This window comes from Cyprinus carpio, chromosome B4 (assembly GCF_018340385.1).
Source record: "Cyprinus carpio isolate SPL01 chromosome B4, ASM1834038v1, whole genome shotgun sequence".
NCBI lineage: Eukaryota > Metazoa > Chordata > Actinopteri > Cypriniformes > Cyprinidae > Cyprinus > Cyprinus carpio.
This window is the reverse complement of record NC_056600.1, coordinates 13,388,366-13,409,525: the sequence shown is the minus strand read 5'-3', so window position 1 is coordinate 13,409,525 and position 21,160 is coordinate 13,388,366. Positions and strand designations below refer to the sequence as shown.

Below are 21,160 nucleotides of genomic sequence, written 5' to 3'. Positions count from 1 at the left end.
AAAGGGACGTGGGCTGCTGAACGTGGCTTGGTGGCCGGGGACATCCCTCCATCCCCTCTTGAGCAAACACAAAGGTGTGTTTTCTCAGCAAACTGCTGTCACTTTCTCCTGTCACTAAAATCATCCCCTCCGATCCCTGTTTGTCTGCAGGTGAGTGTTCATGTGAGACTGGGCAGTGGTGGTTTCACACCCTTCCCTTTAAACCAAATCTAAGCAGGATCAGAGCAATAATATTTCTTTGTTGATATTAGATTTGAAAGTTAAAGGGAAGCTCTGGATAACTGGATAACTGCCTTTATGGCCAGTATTTGTAGCATGCGGTCAGTTACCACAGAATTAATTTTGATTTGTTGTTAATAATTTCAGTTTGTAAAAACAACGTAGCAGTTTAAAAAACGTTGCAGTAAATGATGAGGAATCATACCAATGACAAGTGCAGTATAGAGTACCTCAAGGCTCAGTACAAGGGGCGCTGATTTTCACGATTTACAAGTTAACCTTTGGGGGATATCATCAGGAAACATGATGTTAGATTTCACTGTTATGATACTCAGCTCTATATTTCTTTGTGGCCCAATGAAGCATATCAATATGCAAAACTAACAATGCATAGTAAATATAAAAAAATTGGATGACTAATAATTTCTTACTGCTAATTTCTGATGAAACAAAGGTGTTAAAGGGATACTCCACCCCAAAATGAAGATTTTGTCATCAATCACCTACCCCCATGTCAATCCAAACCAGTAAAAGCTTTGTTCATTTTCAGAACACAATTTAAGATATTTTGGATGAAAACCAGGAAGCTTGTGACTGTGTCATATACTGCCAAGTAAAATACACTGTCAAGGTCCATAAAAAGTGTGAAAAGCATCATTAGATTAGTCCATCTGCCATCAGTGGTTCAACCATACTGTTATGAAGTGACGACAATACATTTGTACACTAATAAAACAAAAATAAATGACTTTATTCAAGAATTTCTCTCCTCTGTGTCACTCCACATCAGTGTAGTGCAATTTTGGAGAATCTGAGCTGTACGCAGTCAGTGTACGCTCTTCTGTGTCAGCCGGGACAGAGTCTATGGGACAGTAACAAGCCTCCCGATTTTCATTCAAAATATATTAAATTGTGTCCCGAAGATGAATGAAGCTTTCACGGGTTTGGAACAACATGGGGGTAAGTGATTAATGACAAAATTTTTGTTTTGTGGTGGAGTATCCTTTTAATTATCAGACAAAAAACCTTTGCATGTAATAACCTAAAATACTGTCTAACACTTGATGGCTGCTCTGTCAATTCTTCGCCATCAGTTAGGAACCTAGGTGTGCTATTAGACTGCTGATAGCAGTATTTCCTTTGAAAGCATTTGTAAAACTACATTTTTCCATTTCAAAAATATATCTAATTTATGACCTATGCTCTCAGTGAGATACAACCTCAACCAAGAACACTTCTCATAACACCCAATGTAAGTGAAAAAGTGAAAGTGAAAGTCATGACATTTGCCAAGTATGGTAACCCATACTCGGAATTAGTGCTCTGCATTTAACTCATTCAAGTGCACACACACCCCCGGAGCAGTGGGCAGCTATATATCCAGCGCCCGGGGAGCAACTGGAGCAACTGCCTTGCTCAAGGGCACTTCAGCCATGGGTATTGAGGGTGGAAGAAAGCACTGTTCGTTCACTCCCCCCCACCTACAACTCCTGCCAGCACCGAGACCCAAACCTGTGACCTTCGGGTTAAAAGTCCAAATCTCTAACCATTAGGCCACATGTACTTGTAACATCGTAAGAAGAATGGCATATACGCTAATATTAGTCTGTTTCATTGTTATTCCTAGGTCTCCAAACCCACCCAGATCTAGACTGTATCCAGATCAGATGGTCACTTCAATCACCTAGATGGCCATCTGGACAAGACCACAGAAGAAACTGCTGGTTTCGTCTGGCCAGAGTAGAATGATGGAGTTTTGGTTCCTTCAACACACTATTTTCCTGTAAACACTGTAAAGCTGCTTTGAGATAAACTGTATTGTAAAAAGCACTATATAAATAATCGTGACTTGTCTTGACAAGAAATGTGTTGGCAGAAATCCACTTACAATAAATGTCTTAGGGGCAATGTGGTTGTGTAGGCATGTCTAATTAACCTCTGTTATAACAGTTCTTTAAAAACCACCTATAAATAGGTTTTTTTTTTTTCACATATAAATATTTTCTGTGGTAATATAGCCTAATTTGCATTTAACTTGTAGTAACGTTTACATTTATAGATTGTTCACAGTGCCATGTCAATAGATGGAGGAAGAGAGAAACAATAACAGATGAATAGATACAGGTGGACAGTAATATAGACAGACAAGAAGATAGAATGATAGAGAGTTAGGCAGATAGACAGGTACTGTAGAGCAAATGACACCTGTAGTAATACAGATAAACAGGAGGACGTAGAATGATACGAATGACAGACAGAAAGGTTGGTCGACAGAAAGATGATAGATAGGCTAAATAATGATAAATATAACAACTGAGAGATAGAATTAACAATTGATAGATGGTGGATAGATACAGATGGAGAGGAAGATAGACAGACAGATAGATAGATAGATAGATAGATAGATAGATAGATGGGTGGTTATATAGATAGATAGTAGGTTGGATAGGTTGGTTGGTTGGATGGATGGATAGATAGATAGATAGACAGACAGACAGACAGACAGGTAGGTTGTGGAATAATAGACAGACATTAAATAGAAGGGTAAAACAAAAGTTAGACATATAGATAGACAGTTGAAATGGCTCTGGTGTGTGTTTGTAATGGAACTGTAATGGGTCTCTCCCACGCAAGGCTCTTTCAGTAGAACGTCAGACTGTTTGCTTTGACTCTGGACTGAATGCACAGGAGCCGTGTCTGTTTATTAGAACTCTGTGATATGATAGGCTGCTTCCAGTGACACACCTCTTGTAATGCACAACATTTGTTTGTACTGTCTATTGCTCTATCCTAGCTTGTCCTCACCTATATATCACCGTTAGGAAATTCCGATCGCAGACAGATGCATTTGTCATTCACCACCAACAAATTATGTCACAGATTTGCTCTCACATGCATAGATACAACCTCAATATTTCAACTGGCAATGCCCCCTTGCGCATATTGGTCAGCATGGGTGCACTGATAGCTTCTGCATGTAGCTTAACCAGCAGAGGGTGACATTTTTCAAGTTCCTTTTAGATGTTTCCCGGGGCAACCTCCTCCATATTCCTGGACGGGCCCTCTCCTCAGAGGCCTAACCTCTCCTAATCCTCCTCCCCCAGTTTCCGTGGCAACGGCTCAGACGAGCAGGTGACGCATTGACAGGGAGCAGATGGTTCCCCGTGGAGGTAAGCATGGCTGAACAATAACTCCATACTCAACATAGAGCCCTTCTTTCTAAACTCTAGTCTCTTTCCTAAACCACACACACACACACATGCACACACATACACATAAACACACACAAGCCAATTTGAACTCTCACATAGAGACTTCCCCAAAACATACACATAGCCCCCCTCCTCCATTTTCACCCAGCTGAAGCCCTCTCCATTCCTTTATAGCAAACACACACCATCACACTACCCTAATCACAAAAACATGATCATGCTCACACACAACACTAATGTGCTGCCCTTTCATCACATGCACACTAAAGAAATGCCAGCCTGCTTTCCCCGTGGCACATGCATATGACGTGGGATGCAGAACAAGGCTGCCATATAGATCAGTGTTTCCCAACCTTTTTTTAGTCGCGGCACCCTTTGGAAATTTTAACAAATTTGTGGCACCATACAAAATTCATTTTGTCACAATACTTGAATTTCTAACTTAGATATGATACCTTGAAAAGTATAGATATTCGGTACAGCAGGGAAGAACTGCAGAATATACCAATTTATATGACAGATTTTCATTTTGCCTTTTATTTATATGTAAACATTGTTTAATTACCATGATAACTATATCTCACAATTTTTTGCTCACTCAGTGTATTTCTGATTTTACAATGGGGTAATTTTGTTTCAGTAGCACACAGATACAAATGAATTAAATTGCTTTTTAATTTTTCAGGTAGGTCTAAGAGATTTATATGTTGTTGTTGTTGTTGTTGTTGTTGTTTAATACCAATTGTATCCAAATATGTATTTTATTTAGCACACAATTTTTTGCTCACTCAGTGTATTTCTGATTTTACAATGGGGTAATTTTGTTGTTTAATGAAGGAATTTGTGTACAAAAGACAAGGAAACACAAAGAGGATATTCATTTTAGGCTGTAATATAATAATAATAATAATAAGGTTCAGTAATGTTAATAAATTAACTGTAATAAAAATAACAATAAGATAATAATAAAGTTTAAATTGAATTTAATTTATATAAATAAATATGTATACTTAAAGAATTAATTTATATTATTATTATATTTTAATATTATATACACTTTTAAAATAAACTAAATATACTGAAATAAAAGAGAATGATATAAACATTAAAATTTTCATTAATATTTGATACATTGATTCATTTTGTTAATGTTTGATTCATTTCCAGAGGTCAATCTCATATAAATATTTGACAAAATTAAAAAAAAAAATAAATAAATACTAAAACTCAAATAAAAATAAATCTAAAAATTGAAATTGAGTTAACAAAACATGTCTGGGCATGCTAGGCCCTGCAGTGAAGAATTAATTCTTTTTGGGAATGACTCTCAGCCCTAATTAACAATATATAAAAACAGTTTTCTTTTCTTGTGTTGAAGCCAAACAACTCTAGTTATCTACTAGTAATCTAGGAGTTGCCTTCTTTTAGTGCAGTGCATAATCTGCATTACCAATCATGCATTTGGTCGGGGGGCTGGGAAGTGTTGTATATGTGTATGTGAGTGTGGGGTTGGGAAGGATTATTATGGAGATCAGCTAATGCATGTTGAACATTGCATTCTGGATTTAAATGACTAGTGTAGAAAGCACAGCACAATGCACAACCTCTAACTTTTTTTCTACTTTCTCTCTCCTCTTTCAAAGCCACACTTTCCCCCAAAGCACCTGGAGATCACAAAAAAAGAGGATGAGGCCCCCCTTCCCAACCCCTCCCAATTCGCACACATCAACCAACTCCACACTGCGTCTACCTATCAATACAGTGAGTGTGGACTGCGGGAGGCTGTTCGGGGTGGGCTACGCTGAGCCTGAGGCTTTACCATACAGCCTCACAGCCAGGAGCCATTGAAGTGCTCTGCCTCCATAATGGAGTCACTAATAGGTGCCCATTCAGCAAGGAAAGTGTTTTCTGAAAAAAAAAAAAAAGCGAGAGAGCGAGAGGGAGAAAAGAAAGTTTTAGGGGAAGCGGCAATCACTATGTACGCTGCCTTGAGTATGTAAAATTTATTCAGGCCTCCTCCCACAAAAGCCCCATTCCACATTTTTTTCTCCTCCTTTGACTGTTTAGGAAAGTAAGGGGGAAAAAAAGAGGAGAATAACAAATCACTACTGAAAGGGCTTTATAGAGAGTTTGGAGTTCTCTTTTCTTCTTTACTTGTAGATGGGGTGAATAGCCTGTCCAGGAGTGAGTACAGGGCCGAGTCCAGATATTGTTTGGATGTTCGTAGTTTCTCGCCTCTGTGCGCTCCCTCAATTAGCTGCGCCTCTCAGTCATACATGTGCTCACATATGTGTAAACACTCAGCACTGCAAATGTCTTTTTTTAGGTGTTTAATGCATACATTTTAGATGATATATATAGATTTTTTTTTTCGTGTAGCATGTGCACTAATAGCGATCAAGACTTCATTTACATTCTCAAAGACAGTTGTATTCCAGTTGTTTTCATTCAGTTTCTAGTTTGTTAAAGGGATAATTCACTTAAAATAATTCTGTCATGATTTTCTCATCCTCATGTTGTTCCTACCTCATATGAGTTTTTTTTTTTCTCCTGTGGAACATGAAAGAATATTGTAACATATTGTATTGTAACATATATAACATATACTGTATAAATGGTTTTGTACATAAGATGACAGAATTTTAACTTGGTAAACTGCTATTTTAATAGAATATTCCTAGTTCAGCCAAGGGTAATCTGGATTTTGAAAGTTGCAGTTTGAGTGTAAATTCAGGTTTTTGCCTAATTTTCTCCCACTTTATACTTAATTTCTAGTGAGAAATTAGTACTTCAGTTATTTAATATATAGCCTGATTATCACCATAGCTCTCTCCGTTAAGTTGTAGATCATCAGATTGTAATGCTACCTGAGAAAAATCCTGCCTGAAATTAATTTCAGTAAGTACCTTCGTGTGCAAACACTGCCTGAGAAGTCATTGGTTTGTTGGGCAGAGGCAACAAGTCAACTTCCTAATCTTTCGGAATATTTCCAAATCTTTTTAGTGTGACTAAAACGACATTTTCTTTCAAGTTATGCCTAAAGCGACTATAAATAAAGGGAATTTTATTTTGAGTTGTGCATTAGTTTTAACAGTTTAAATATTTTTAAATATTTAGTTTTATTTTTAAAATATTCTAAGTGCCTCACCGTAAACTCTTTTTTTTTTTTTAAAGAAAACAAGTGATGAAACGTTTAACTCTTTTTTTTTTTTTTGATAGTGATGAACCTTGAATATTCCTATAATGCCACATTATGGGCTCAGATATATGTCAAAGCAACATCACTCAGTGGGATAGAAGTAGTTCCACTGATATAGTGTCGCAAAGACCATATTGTGAAGAGGTAACATTAAAGCAGAGATGCAGGGAGGCCTTATTGTAGTGCATGTGTCTGTTCTGGTTTGACAGATTGATGGAATGGGTGTATAATGGCCCAGTGTGGGCTCTCAGGCCGAGATGAAGTTTAGGACTAGAGTGAATCTGTCCCACAGGGGGTTCGGGTGTCCTGCTGAGATGGGATAAGCCCAGAACCACCAGCTTTAGTCCCGTTGCTTTTAAGCTAACAATACCTGGTAGAATGGCTAGATCTTATTCACTTAAGACATTTACTTAAGGTTTCATATGATTCTAAGACACATATTTCAAAGTCTTACATGCACATTCCAGGACTAGTGATTTTTGGTTCAAAGCTTGATAACATTTAGCACTGATTCTTTTTACTAGTTTTTCTTATAAAGTTAGGTTATGTATCTGCAAACGAAGGGCAACAACACTCTTTAAAATAAAGGTGCTTTACGATGCCATAGAAGAACCTTTTTGTCTTAATGGTTCCATAAAGAATCTTTAACATCTGAAGAACCTTTCTGTTTCACAAACGGTTCTTTTTGGTGAAAGAAGGTTCTTCAGATTACAAAAAGGTAAGAAAGAGATGGTTCTTTAAAAAACCTTTGACTGAATGGTTCTTTGTGGAACCAAAAATGGTTCTTCTATGGCATCGCTGTGAAGAACCTTTTAAGCACCTTTATTTTTAAGAGTGAACTATATCACTCTGAGCCATTAAATAGCTAAACACGGCTTTTCTCTCTAGGAAACATTTATCTGACAAAAGCATTTTTCTGTGCGTGTCTTAGCAACTGGCTTTGTTGCATCTGGATTACCCAGAATGCCTTGCACAATCTCTGTTGTGCATAATAGAAAGATTTTAAGACCCATATATATATATATATATATATATATATATATATATATATATATATATGGATATTTATATATATGGATTTTAATTAAGATCCATATATATGGATCTTAATTTATTCAAAAATGCATTAACAATACAATCCATACATTCATTCAAATAAATACACCTCTTCAAATGTTTAGTATGTTTTTAATATCTGAAAACAATTTTGATTTTGGGGGGATAAAAAATACCTATATATACAAAACTACAAAAAAAATATAAAAGTAACACTTTATTTTAAGGTGTCCTTGTTACACGTTAAATGTACTTACTTTTATAATATCAATTAATTATGCATAATTGCATGCAAGTAACCCTAAGCCAAACCCTAACCCTAACCATATAGTAAGTACACGTAGTTATATTACTTAGTTAATATTATTTAGTACTTACATGTATAAGTACACTGTAACAAGGACACCTTAAAATAAAGTGTAACCCAACACCTTACTAACTTTTAATAAACAGTAAATTGGGAGTTTATTGAGGCAAAAGTCATAGTTAATTGTTTGTTAATAACGAGAATTGGACCTTAAAATAAAGTGTGACCAAAGAAATCCACATGAATCCAAACAGTACATTTCTAAGAACTTGGCTTTAAACTAGATTTTTAAAAGATTTTTCTATTTATTAATCATGGACACATCAATCATATTTCATTGACCCTCTTTCTGATTGTTTTCCTGTTGATATTCTCTATTTCTTGTACCCAACCAAAACCAGTAAAGTTTGTATGTCTGTTGACGTTTCTAGTTGTCACCAAGGGAACAAGCTCACATTGGTCGTTTGGTTAATATTTCTCCTGAATATTTGGCCCCAGCTGAGGAGCAAACAAGCATAAGACAACTTCAATCCTTGAAATCCTCTCACACTAATGAGATATGATTAAAACGGCAGATAGACAGCAGTCCCACTGACATGCACGAGGGGAAACACACACTCGCACACATTCCCACTAATAAGCTTTGATTTGTGGGACTGATAGTGTGTGTGGTTTCCTTAAAACGACTCTGTAAATTCTCAGTAATGTAATTAAGCACGACGGCAGATTTATGCATGTAGCAGGAAAGAACCTGATCCTTGCCTATTCTTTCCATGCTCTGAAAAGCCCTTTGTCTACCGCTGCCATCCACTGTTTTGGGCTTGTGTGTGTACATTTCTTAATTTTCTATAAAGATGACTCACCTGACTGGTTCAGTATAATCATTAACAGAAGCAATGAGCTCTTGAGTGTTTCATTCCAGAGAGCAAGACCAAATCGGCTGGATCACGAGGACAACAGAAGCCTAGACAACTCATTCTATCCAAATAACCACTAAAAACTTGAAGTTTCAGAGTAAAAAGGTTGTGTTACAGAATACCTAGCATGTTGACTACTGAGAATGGACCTAAAAGGCACATTTACAGCTGGAAACCTCATTCTGTCGGAGGCACTCAACCTGGTATCAGTCACCCTGGGAGATGTATCAACAGCAAGGCCTGGCATCTGAGCTCCAGACCCCAGCGCTGGAGAAATACGGTGAGTCTCCGCCACACCAGGATTCTTCAAAACCCTTTAGTATGGATAACATTAAGCTTGGCCTGTCAGTGGATCTCTGATCTCTGCTTTAGAAAATGAAAAAGCACTTCAAATTGACCCCATGTTGAGAGGATGAGGAAGCAGGGACAAGAGAGAAGGCGACAGCAGGCCTGAAATCGGAGCATCTGCCCAGGTTTTCGTAATGAATGTTAAGCAGGTTAGCTGCTGTGGTGCGGCTGTGCTAGAGGTCAGTGACGGGCAAGGCAAACTTTAGCTTTATGCCCCCCCTCAGAGTGCCTTCGAAATCAGGCAAGGTGCTAACTCCTGCTCCTGCTATTGTGGCGCTACCACTCACCATATTGATCTCTGATGCTAGCAGATTAGGGCATAAAGAAGGCTCTGTCCAAGCAGTGGGGGTACGCTTCTGATTCTCCGGTCTCCTTTCGGGGTCACAGAATCTGTGGAGCCCCTCTGACCCTCCGAGTCAACACGTACACACACCATTGGCTCTGCAAAGGTGGCGAGGATGGACACTATTAAGCCAGATTGGTTGGACGGTTACATTCATGGCTCATCATAGCTGACCCTGTGAGCTGCAGTGGGCCGTTGGTTTTGTGCATGTGTTTTACACCGGTCTACTCCATGCTGGGGATCAAGGCCTGCCTCTTTTGTAGACTATTAATAGGGTTGCAGTTTGGAGACCTCATTGTTTTGGGGGGAAAATGATTCCCTCATGTGTTCGTGGTGCTTTTGTGGTTTGATTGATGTTCTGTGTTGTAAGGTTGTGCGCGGATGATGTTAGGGTGTGTGTTTGTTGTGTATTAGCTTGATAATTCTCTTGTTGCGGACGTCTGTGTAATGTGGTTTGTCAGAGATTGCTCTATAAGCCTAGACAGTGATCTGCTTATATCAACTCAATTGAGACTGAAAAGTTTGTCTGTCTAGGCTGAATGACTATCAGTCATCAATCGGGAATATTTTGTTCCTTTTTTGTTGATCAGAGTAATAAGTTCTTAAAGGCTTAGTTCACACAAAAAATACAAATTCTGTCATTAATTGTTCACCCTCATGTTGTTTAAAACCCATAAGATGGGTTTTAAACCCATGTTCTTCTTTGAAGCACACAAAATGAAGATATTTTTAATTAAACCTGAGAGTTTTCTGTCACATCCATGTGAAAGTCCCACAACGACAAGTTGATGCATAAAAAAAAATTCATTTCATTTCAAGTAATTAATTTGTGTTTTGAAGAAAAGTCTTATAGGTTTGTAATGACATAAAGGTGAATAATTAATGACAGAAAATTATTTTTAGGTGAACTGTCCCTTTAAGGAAAGGATTGTGGAAAGACCAGTATAGCAAAAGCTAAAATATTTGTTGTCACTTTATTTTAAGAATAAATTCTCACTATTAACTAACTGTTAACTAGTAGGTAGTTGTTAAGTTTAGGTATTGGGAAGGATTAGGGATGTAGAATATGGTCATGCAGAATATGTGCTTTATAAGTACTAATAAACAGCTAATATGCTAGTAATATGCATGCTAAAAAGCAATAGTTAATTGTGAGAATTGGTTCCTAAACTAAAAAAAATAATAATAATAATTGATTTTATGATTACTCATAATCAACATTTCTGATAATGATTCTTAAAATCTCAAGATCAGCCTTTTATTCTGTTTTCAGTGACCATGTGACTGTGTATTTATACAGCATTTCCCATTCTGCACGTCACTGCTAATTCACTTAACATTTTGTGTCTCTCAGCATTTATTGTGTCCAGAGGAGGACAATTGAGATTTGTTAAAAAGATAAAAGTGTGCTTGTGTGTTTGTACATATCAGCCCATGAAATATGGCCAATACAGAGTGATCGTCTGGTCCCTGACTCACCGCTTCAATGTTCGTCCATAAACACTGATTAAATCTTATGTACATCTTATATAAGACAGTTTGCAATAATTGGAAAATATGCAAGAAGGTTCCTTAAGAAATGGACAGATGGCCCACAAGCCAAGAGAGAAAGAGACAGTGAGAGAGGAGAAGAAAGGACCACTTTGCTTATTAGTACATCAAGTAATTTGATCTTCCTTCTTCCACCTACTTGTTTTTGACAAGCTTCACATTTCCTGTGTCTCTAAACCAGTCGAGGAGCATCTCCTGTCTGGCCTCAGTCTGTGTGATGCAATAGTAAGTAGTCTCCCTGACAGGAAAAGCCCAAAGGACAGGGGCTCTGCTGCGCCTCTGAGACACTGAGGCAATGGAAAGTCCATCTGCCTGGAATTGGCCTAATCTCATCTGGTGAATTGGACGATGGGATACAGAAAACACCAATCACGCCTGTCCAATTTCATTACAGATCTCAATGATGAGAAGTTCAGAGAGGAGAGCAGAATGGTGTGGGCTGACTAGTCTCAGTACAGACCCGCTTATGTTTGCTCGAGAGCTCCGATTGAAATAAGACCATCACCCTGTGACCTCTAAGGCAGGGTGTTGGATTACGACATGAATATGACATATAATCAAGGCCGCTGTTCTCCCAAGCTGGCCTCCTGATGTTTAAATGCAGCCTGTGGTGTTGTGACTTTTAATGAGTCTTAGGGTCTCATGAGGTCTGCTGGTCTTGTCCGTCCCTTTACCAATCTGTGAAGACTGAATATTACTGTCCTCATTCACAAAAACACAAGTACTATATTCTTTTGGTCTCTAGTGTCTAATCTCTGTGTCCTGCTGCCTCAGGATCACCCATATCGATCCAAACATACTTTAATTCACGTTCAAGGAGTAATTAGGGTGAAGACAGGTTATTGTGTACTAAGAGGCCACAATTCAGCTACGGGATTTGGCCATTGTGCATCATCCAGCAGTCGTTTAGGTGAAGAGCATAATAAGACAAGCAGAAATTGCAGGGCATTTTATCTGTAAGAATATTGACTGCAGTTACATTCAGAGGCAGGTGGAGAAGTCATTTTTTAACTCTATGGAACTGATAATTCTCAGCTCTGTTCCCTTAGGTTAAGTTAGCCATTCAAAATGCTTTAAAGATGGTAAAACCGATAAATAGAAGTGGAAAAATATATCTACAGATTCAGTAATTTGATTACCCAGAGTGTTAAAGAAGCTGTCACAGATTGCATGCAACAGACACTAATCATGTGAAACCTAACCCATACGGAAATGTAATATATGATAAATATTGCCCTATATCAAGAGTGATATTGTCATATATGTTATCTATAATTGGTGCTAAATAATTTTCATATACATACTCTGGTTAGATGAAGTTTATAATACATATAAAATCCTCACAGTAAAATGTGAATACTTTATGTTAATATCTATATGATGATTTTTTTAAACAATATATATTTTGTAACAGGTCAAAAGTTTGGAAACATTACTATTTTTAATGTTTTTGAAAGAAGTCTCTTCTGCTCATCAAGCCTGCATTTATTTGATCAAAAATACAGAAAAAACAGTAATATTGTGAAATATTATTACAACTTAAAATAATAGTTTTCTATTTGAATATACTTTTAAAAAAGAATTTATTCCTGTGATGTAAAGCTGAATTTCCAGCATCATTACTCCAGCCTTCAGTGTCACATGTAACATCCAGTCTATCACATGATCATGAAATCATTTAGATTCTCATTTATTATGAGTGTTGGAAACAGTTCTCCTGTCTAATATATTTGATTAATAAAAGGTTAAAAAGAACTGCATTTATTCAAAAGAAAAAAAAAATTCTAATAATATATATTCTAATAATATATTTTCTTTACTATCACTTTTTATCAATTTAACACATCCTTGCTGAATAAAAGTATTGATTTTATTTAAAAAAAGAAAGAAAAAAAAATACTGACCCCAAATTACTGACCAGTAGTGTATATTGTTATTACAAAATATTTATTTTCTTCTTTTTTTTTTTTTTTTTTTTTTTTTTTTATTCATCAAAGTATCCTAAAAAAAGTATCACATGTTCTGAAAAAATATTAAGCAGCAGAACTGTTTCCAACTTTGATAATGAATCATCATATTAGAATGATTTCTAAAGGATCATGTGATAATGATCCTAAAAATTCAGCTTTGCATCACAAAAATAAATGATAATTTAAAGTATAATAAATTTAAAAACAATTATTTTAAATTGTAATAATATATCACAATATTACATTTTATTCTTTATTTTTGATCAAATAAATGCAGGCTTGATGAGCAGAAGAAACTTCTTTCAAAAACATTAAAAATAGTAATGTTTCCAAAGTTTTGACCTGTACTGTATATATATATATATATATATATATATATATATATATATATATATATATATATATATATATATATATATATATATATATATATACATTTGCTTATATAATATAAACTTTTTTAAAGATGGATAAATGTGTATATGATATATATGTTCAAAAAAGTATCACATACATAAACATACAAATTTATATACGTTAATATATGAAATTGTTCCATTTTCTGATTTGGTTTCATAAATGTTTTAAGCTCATATGACAATATATTTCATATAAGGAAATTTATATATACATATATTACATATGTATATGGGAAGAACTAAATACACAGATTCCTTCGTTATTCATAAGTATGTGCATCATTTGAGCAAAGCGAGTTATGTGTTTTCTGGAATATTTGGAAAATATATATATAAAAATGTGATTCATGATGATTATTTGTTCATTATATACATTAGTTTATCCCAATTATAAACAGTTTTAAATTTTCTGACCCTGCTTTAGTATGCTACTTTTTCCACTGTACAAGACATTATCTTTAAGTTTTAATTATTGGTTAAGTAAATTTTTGTCACATGACATTTATTATACTAACAATTTAATTTTTAAACTGTACAAGACATTATGATATACTATATATATAGTTACAATATTCCCAGTATATATATATATAAAATTATATTATAGTATATATTAGGTTTGTTATATATTCCCAGTTTGAAATAATCAGGAATCATTCCAAAATAATTCAGATTACACAAGGCATTACTTTCAAAAGGGGAAGAATCGTGAATGAATTGTTGTTGAATAAATATGTGCAAAATAATAATGTGTGTCCTAAAGCTTCTACAGAACCAGGTCTGGTTAAAATCTGTGATGGTGGTCACATGCACATTCATCAGCATTTTACAATGGTTTCAAATGTGGCTAAATCCAACGGTTTTGTACAAAAACAGCCTAAAACAAAACTAAAAAAAAATAAAAAAAGAGAGAGAACAATGCCGCAACCTGTCAATAGTGATTTTCCTAATTCTTCTCAATGGAAAGGTTCAAGCAGGCGTTCAATATTCTTCCTTTGGTCCCACTCTGCAGGTCCCACTCATTGCCCACAGGTGGCCCGTTGGCTTCATATCGCACAATTCCCTGCCCCAGTGTGTGACCACTGTGAAAGAGAGGAAAAGGCACCAGGCTGGCAGGCTGAAGCTGACTCAGAAGCTCTGGCATCCGCCACAGTGAGACTGATGACCTAAGAGGAGCGAAATACATGACCTCAGTGAACAGGGACAGAGATAGACAGAGGAATCGTGAGATGTCTGTGGTGATGGATGAGTCTCTGCTGGAGCCCTGGGCCACAGGTCAGATAGATGAGAGAGTCCGAGAGCAAGTGAAAAGAAAAAGGGATCTGAGCGATGGAGTTGAGACCCCCACAGGCCGGCTGTATTGCAGCTAAAGGCAAAGATAGCTGATGAGAGCTTGATGAACTTCCTCAGAAAGGCTGGTGCAGTGGTTGGTATTCACTATTGAGATGCAACACAGCTCTCGGGCAAAGACAGAGGGTCAATTGACATTCTGAGAAGGAAGTCTATGAATCACAGTTGTGTGTGTGGTCATGTTAGTGTAGCCAATGTTTGTGCACAGACTGAGGAGATTGAATAAGAAACACTGAAGATCATTTCAACAAATGTGTCTCAACATCTTCATATTAATTTTTTTTTTTATGCTTTCCTGTACAAAACTGTCCACCAGAATGCTAGGGTGTTTTATATGATTGTCAAAGTGTTGCTCAGCAGTTTCTAAGGTGTTTGGAGGAGTTTTGCATGAAGCTATGAGGTTGCTAGGATGTTCTGGTTGAGTGTTGAGTGACTGCTTGCTGGCCAGAAAGAGCTAATGCATTTTCCCCCTCATTTCACTGCCAGACAGGTGGAAATCAAAAGTCCTTAGAACACAGGTTTTCTAATTGCCGTCTGGAGCTGCAGTGGGGTGTTAAAGGGTCCATAGAAAATGTAAAAGAAAAATTATTTTACAAGATGTATTTTTAGACCTGACCAAATGAAACTTATGAACCTAAATAATAATTATTATTATTATTATTTTAACTGTTTTTTATTTTTATTTTTTTTAAATAACATGGACAAATTTGTTTAATTGAGAATGCTTCTGCTTGCTTGTCCGCTTCAGGTTTATACAAATATTAGATATATCAAGTTCAATATTTTACAGGTATGTTGATTTGTTTTTTGTCTTTTAAGTGTGACAATATAAAAGCTAATTATTTAATTATTTATTAACAGCAGGTTGTTATTAAAATGTATCAGCACTTCTGTTTAAAAGTTTGGGGTTAGTAAGTTTTTTATTATTATTAATACTTTTATTCAGGATTATTAAGGATATATTAAACTGAACGAAAGTGATAGTAAAATAAATCCTGTTTGTTTTAACTTTCTTTTCATCTTCCTGAAGTTTCCACAAAAATATTATGTAGCAAAACTGTTACTGATATTATTATTATGAATAAAATTGATTAACACCTGACTTAGAAAAGTAATAACGGCATTTCCATATACAAATAGTGCACAATGAATCATGCACTGGCGTTCAAAAAACACAGTGACAGTATATAAACAATAATAATAGACATGTTTATCTTAACAAACAAGATAAATTAGTGTCAACATCAGTCCTATCTAAACCTGCTTTCTGTCCCCCAGGCACCATCATATTACTTCTGTTTTGTGAAACAAGCTGTCCTGTGGAACAGAGGACAGCATCACACGGTGAGTACTTGTGTAAACACAATTAGGAAAACACGAGACTGCCATGCGTAATTATGCTTCATCAAAGCACAATTCCAATTGATTTAGCATGCCGTACATTGACATTATCGAATAAAACGAGACTGATATTCAAATATAACACTATCGCTTGGAAACACATACGCACTGATGGCTTGTGCCCATCCACCTCACTGTCTCCGTCTTCAAGAGGCCAGAGACTGTGAATGTGCCACAGGCAACAGAGAGGTTACCATGGGGACAGCGAGTTGTGTGGGCTGGCTTCCTGTCTTGGCCTCTGGTTAAACAAACAAGAAAAAAAAGGGCACAAAGATCCACCAGCCTCTAACATCTAATTTACATCTTCGAAACGTACCAGTACACAATCAGCCAGGGGTGCACGAGTATGAATAAACACGTATGCATCGCTAAACTTGAAAACACACACCCAAGCTGGCACACACACATTCTTTGCCCTCTGGATCACCTCAGAATGCTATAAAACACTGTGCACATCACTGTGAACTTTACGGGGCCGTCCCAGTCCAAACATCTATTGAGAACAAGAGACGATTAACCCATCCATTGGCTTCATACCTCATGGTCTCCATGGACATTGTCGCCACTGAGACGACATCACGAGTGCCGTCAGGGCCCTGAATACTGTACGCCCAAACGATGACACATGCACAGGTGGGCAAACACACTCGTGGGCCCGCCTTGCTCCGCAGACAAACACTGGTGTTTACACTGTGATTTATGGTTTGGTTTGGGGTGCATTCTGTTCGATATGACGTCCTTTCTTAACGGCGAGTGGAGCTATACTTACATTTTTGTGTGCATAGAAAAGAGGGTGGCCACAGGAAGGCAAGCCGCATTCAAACTACACAGCCATCCGATCAGGACACAATGACTTGACTGTGTTAACACTCAATAAGAGGGTACATTTCTGACTCTGGAACAGTGAAACATATTGTTTGGAGTTGAAAGGTGATTTGTGATTTTTTTTTTTAATGTTAAAATACTTTTACTACTCCAGATTAATGATTAAAAAAATGCGTAAATAGATAGATAGATAGATAGATAGATAGATAGATAGATAGATAGATAGATAGATAGATAGATAGATATACTATCTTATAGTGCTAAATTTTTATATTTTTCGAATTAACTTATGCTTCCTGAGGCTGGTTTTATTTGATCAAAAATACAGTAAAACGGCAATATTGTCAGAAATTATTACAATATAAAATAACTATTTTCTATTTTAGTGTATTTTAATGCATTCCTCTTATGAAATTATTGAATTTCCTCCAGCATTTACTCCCATCTTCGGTGTCACACAACCCTTCAGAAATCATTCAAATACACTGATCAAATGCACTGCATTAAAAAAGAATAATAATAACAATTACTTAACAACAGAAATAACTATATCTTTGTGAAAAAAATGTGTCCTTTTTTAGAATTCTTTAATAAATAGATAGTTTAAAAAAATGATTTGAAATAGAAATCTTTTGTGGCATTATTATTGTCTTTATTGTCACTTTTGATCGATTTAATGTATCCTTAAAAAAAGAAAGATCTTACTGATCTTGCTAATCTAAGTTAAATCGCTGACAGCCAGTGATATTTTGATTATAATTTCAGTTATTTTACACATAGGAAGTCATACAAGCTGAGTTGTTGGCATTAAGTAAATAATGACAGAAAAAAATAATTTTTACAAGTAAATGCTGAAGGTGCGATTAAATTCAGTAATGTAAATTATGATTTTTTTCATAGTGTGTGTGTGTGAGGTGGGGGTTTTACAACCTAACTATCAAAGGTACAAAATTAGGGAGTTTCAGCCTATATACTTTATGAGCATTCAAGGTTGCCTGCTCTGTATTGTGCAGGATGGGACAAGCTGTTTTGCACAGGGCAGAAAGTTTAAAAGAGAAGGTGAAGGGGTGAAGAGAGACAGAGGAGATCGAAAAAGTAGCCTCATTGTCTGCCGGGACAGAAAGTAAAAAGTTGCTCAGAATGCTAAGCTGCATCTGAGCCTGGCTTCTGACACGAGCGGCTAATCAGATTTGGTCCTCTCAATCCTAGAAACTCCACAATGCTCCCCACTGTCATCTCTTCCCCTCCTCTCCTCTGCTCCTCTCTTCCTCATCCCCCTGTCCCGGAGCAAAGCTAATTACAGCGCAGGCAGAAACACAAATCTGGCTGATTGAAAAAGTCACTCTTTTTCAGCAGGGTTTAACCTTGTTAGCGCTAAGCCTGGCTTTCTTAGACGTCAGGCCTTTTTGAGAGGAATCCTCTGTTCCCCTGCAGACAGAGGGACAGAGACACACTTCTCTTTGGGCCCCGATTGCTTCGTCTCCCCCCTGCGGAGGGTTCACACAGAGGCACTGCTATTAGGCGTGCGTGTGTATGTGTACGTGTGTTTGTGAAGAGGCTGAGGAGTGTATGCAGGGCTCTTCTCGGGACAGGCCATCTGGGACTGGTTTACAGACTCCCTACATTCATGAGCGTACACTGGCCCATCTCCGTCAGAAGGCCGTCCGGCACGAACACTCGAGGTTAATGACATTAGTACAGGCGGTGTGCGTGTGTGTGCTGCAGTGCGGCCTGCCTGACACCAGGGGGTCATGTCATTTCCTGTAGGACTCTGAAGAGCCCACACACTGGGGCAGAGGACCCTCAGGCCCGACATGGGGCTACAATCACCATTACAAGGTCAAAGACACTCTGCGTTTAATATACAATGCCACTCTCAGAGGACTACAAACAGCTTCTGCAAGTAAATGCTTCGCTTTCATTGCTTTCAGGTTGGGTTTGGAGATGATTCCTGACAGTTGGTTTTGGGAGACGTGTGACTAAATTAAGGGCCTTATTTTGACATTTTCTGAAGTGTCTGCCTGAGTGAAACTCACTGGAACTGGCATATTGTCCATAGCACAAACAGAGTTACTTGGAAAAAAAGTATGGGTTCAATGATTTATTGGAATAAAACTACATTCATGAAGGCTCCGATTTCATCAAATACCGCAAATGTATGCGCTGCATGTTTCAGAGTGATGCGCGGCACTCTGTTCTTTTACACATGAGCAGCTCAGTGACCAATATGCAGTAAATGCTGCTCCACACAAACTCACTCATGCATCTGCTTTATTATAGTAACTGTAAATGTCTTCATTCGATTCATTCAAACGGCTGATTCATTCAGGAATAAAGTAAACCGCTCACTAGCTGTGTCTCATTTAATTTTTTTTAATTGGTTTTATATACACGACTAATTTATACAGTTCTTAAGTAGTTTCTCATTTAGAAGGTTGAACCCTCTGTAGGTGTGTCTTATACGTTGATTTTTTAATGAATAAAGTTTAAAGCTTCGTAGGATGGGCGGAAAAGGAAGCAGGTAGTATCACATTGCTATGCCAACACATTTAGAGCATTGTTGCACTCTCACAATACTTAAATGAAAATGAAATGAAAATGACTTTAAGGAAAACAACTTCTAAATTTTGAGAAAAAAAGGAAGGTGATATTAAGAACAAAGTACCGGAGGCGATTTAAGGTAAGTTGTAAACATCACATCTGTGCTTGTGTGAACATCTTAATGACAGTTGTTTATGGCGACACAAAGAATTGTGTTATCTGTAGCAGTGAACGATACACCTCATGCATCCTCCGAATTCCTGTGAAAGAAGGTCGCATTCGCAGGTCGCATTCGGAGTGTCCGGAAATGAAATAGCCTCAATGATGTTTACAGCCTTCGAATGCGACCTACGGATGGCGCAGCCTTTTAAATGAGACACAGCTACTGTATGAATGGGACTTTGTATCATTGGTTTTACACGATTCGTTCTGCTGTTTTTGCTCAGAGAAGCATAACAATTCTGCTGTGGCTTTATATAGATAATGTTTTCATTGGCAAAACTGATCAAAAACATACACTATGGTGTTTACATTTACATTTAGTCATTTTGCAGACGCTTTTATCCAAAGCGAATTACAATTGGGGGATAAAATATAACAATATTAACTTCTTATTTACTGAACTGTTGTATAAATCACATTTGCACTCATTATATTCAGGACAAACAGCACTTGTGTGATGCTGCTTTCGCTGCTTGTGTGATATACAGCTTATCATATGATATAAATATGAGACAAAAACTCATGCAGGGGCATTTTTTGCCCCAGTTTCTTGAATTTTAGGGCATAACTGCATTTATGGAGTTGTTTCCCTGCATCATATTTCTCAAAAGTCAACTGCATGAAATGTAAGATGACATACAGGTCTGGGGGCAGAGCCAGTGTATTAACTGAGTAAAAATATATTAATTGCGTTATTTTTTAATAATTAATTAATTAACACGTTAAACTGACAGCCCTAATAATAATACACATTTTATTTAGTTTATAGTTTATTCTACAGTGGGATATTGCAATAGTAATACTTCTTATTTTGTTTAATATTTATATTTAGTAATAATAAAATAAAAATAATAATAATTATTATTATTTTTATTAAGAAGAGGATTTTTATTGTTTTTGTTATTTGTTATTTTATTATAGTCTTAAATATTTCTTATTTTGTTTAATATTTTTATTTAGCAGTTTTTTTTTTCTATTATTATTTAGTAGTAGAAGTAATAGTAGTATAGTTATATTGATACAAATAATCTAAATAAATAACCTAAAACATGTTAGGCCAAATTGTGCAAACCTACAAACAAGCAAAGCAAACTGGAAGCTTTTTTCTTTTAACATAGTTTATTAAATCCCGATTTTGATCAGAGAAACAGGCACGATTTGATTATTTCCCCAAACCGTGTGGTGGTGTTACTGCAATTATGGGCTTTAAGTGATCCTAAACATTAAGATTGCATGTTTCACTCACCTTAACAACATGAAAAAAAGGTAATGGACATAGG

The 21,160-nt window shown here is 36.5% G+C and overlaps 1 protein-coding gene across 2 annotated transcripts in view; it reads left to right on the top strand.

The window, feature by feature from the left end:
- The first annotated feature begins 8,929 nt into the window (after window positions 1-8,929).
- The window catches only part of LOC109080206, a 47,823-nt gene continuing 35,592 nt past the window's right edge, over window positions 8,930-21,160 (top strand). Inside the window, exons 1-2 of one of the 2 annotated variants that reach the window (XM_042722059.1) lie at window positions 8,930-9,190; window positions 16,170-16,235. In XM_042722059.1, coding sequence (XP_042577993.1) covers window positions 9,038-9,190; window positions 16,170-16,235 — 219 coding nt within the window. In that variant the 5' untranslated portion in view covers window positions 8,930-9,037. Of the gene's footprint in view, window positions 9,191-16,169; window positions 16,236-19,664; window positions 19,798-21,160 lie in introns of those variants that run through there. The other variant, XM_042722060.1, reaches the window with a different exon arrangement.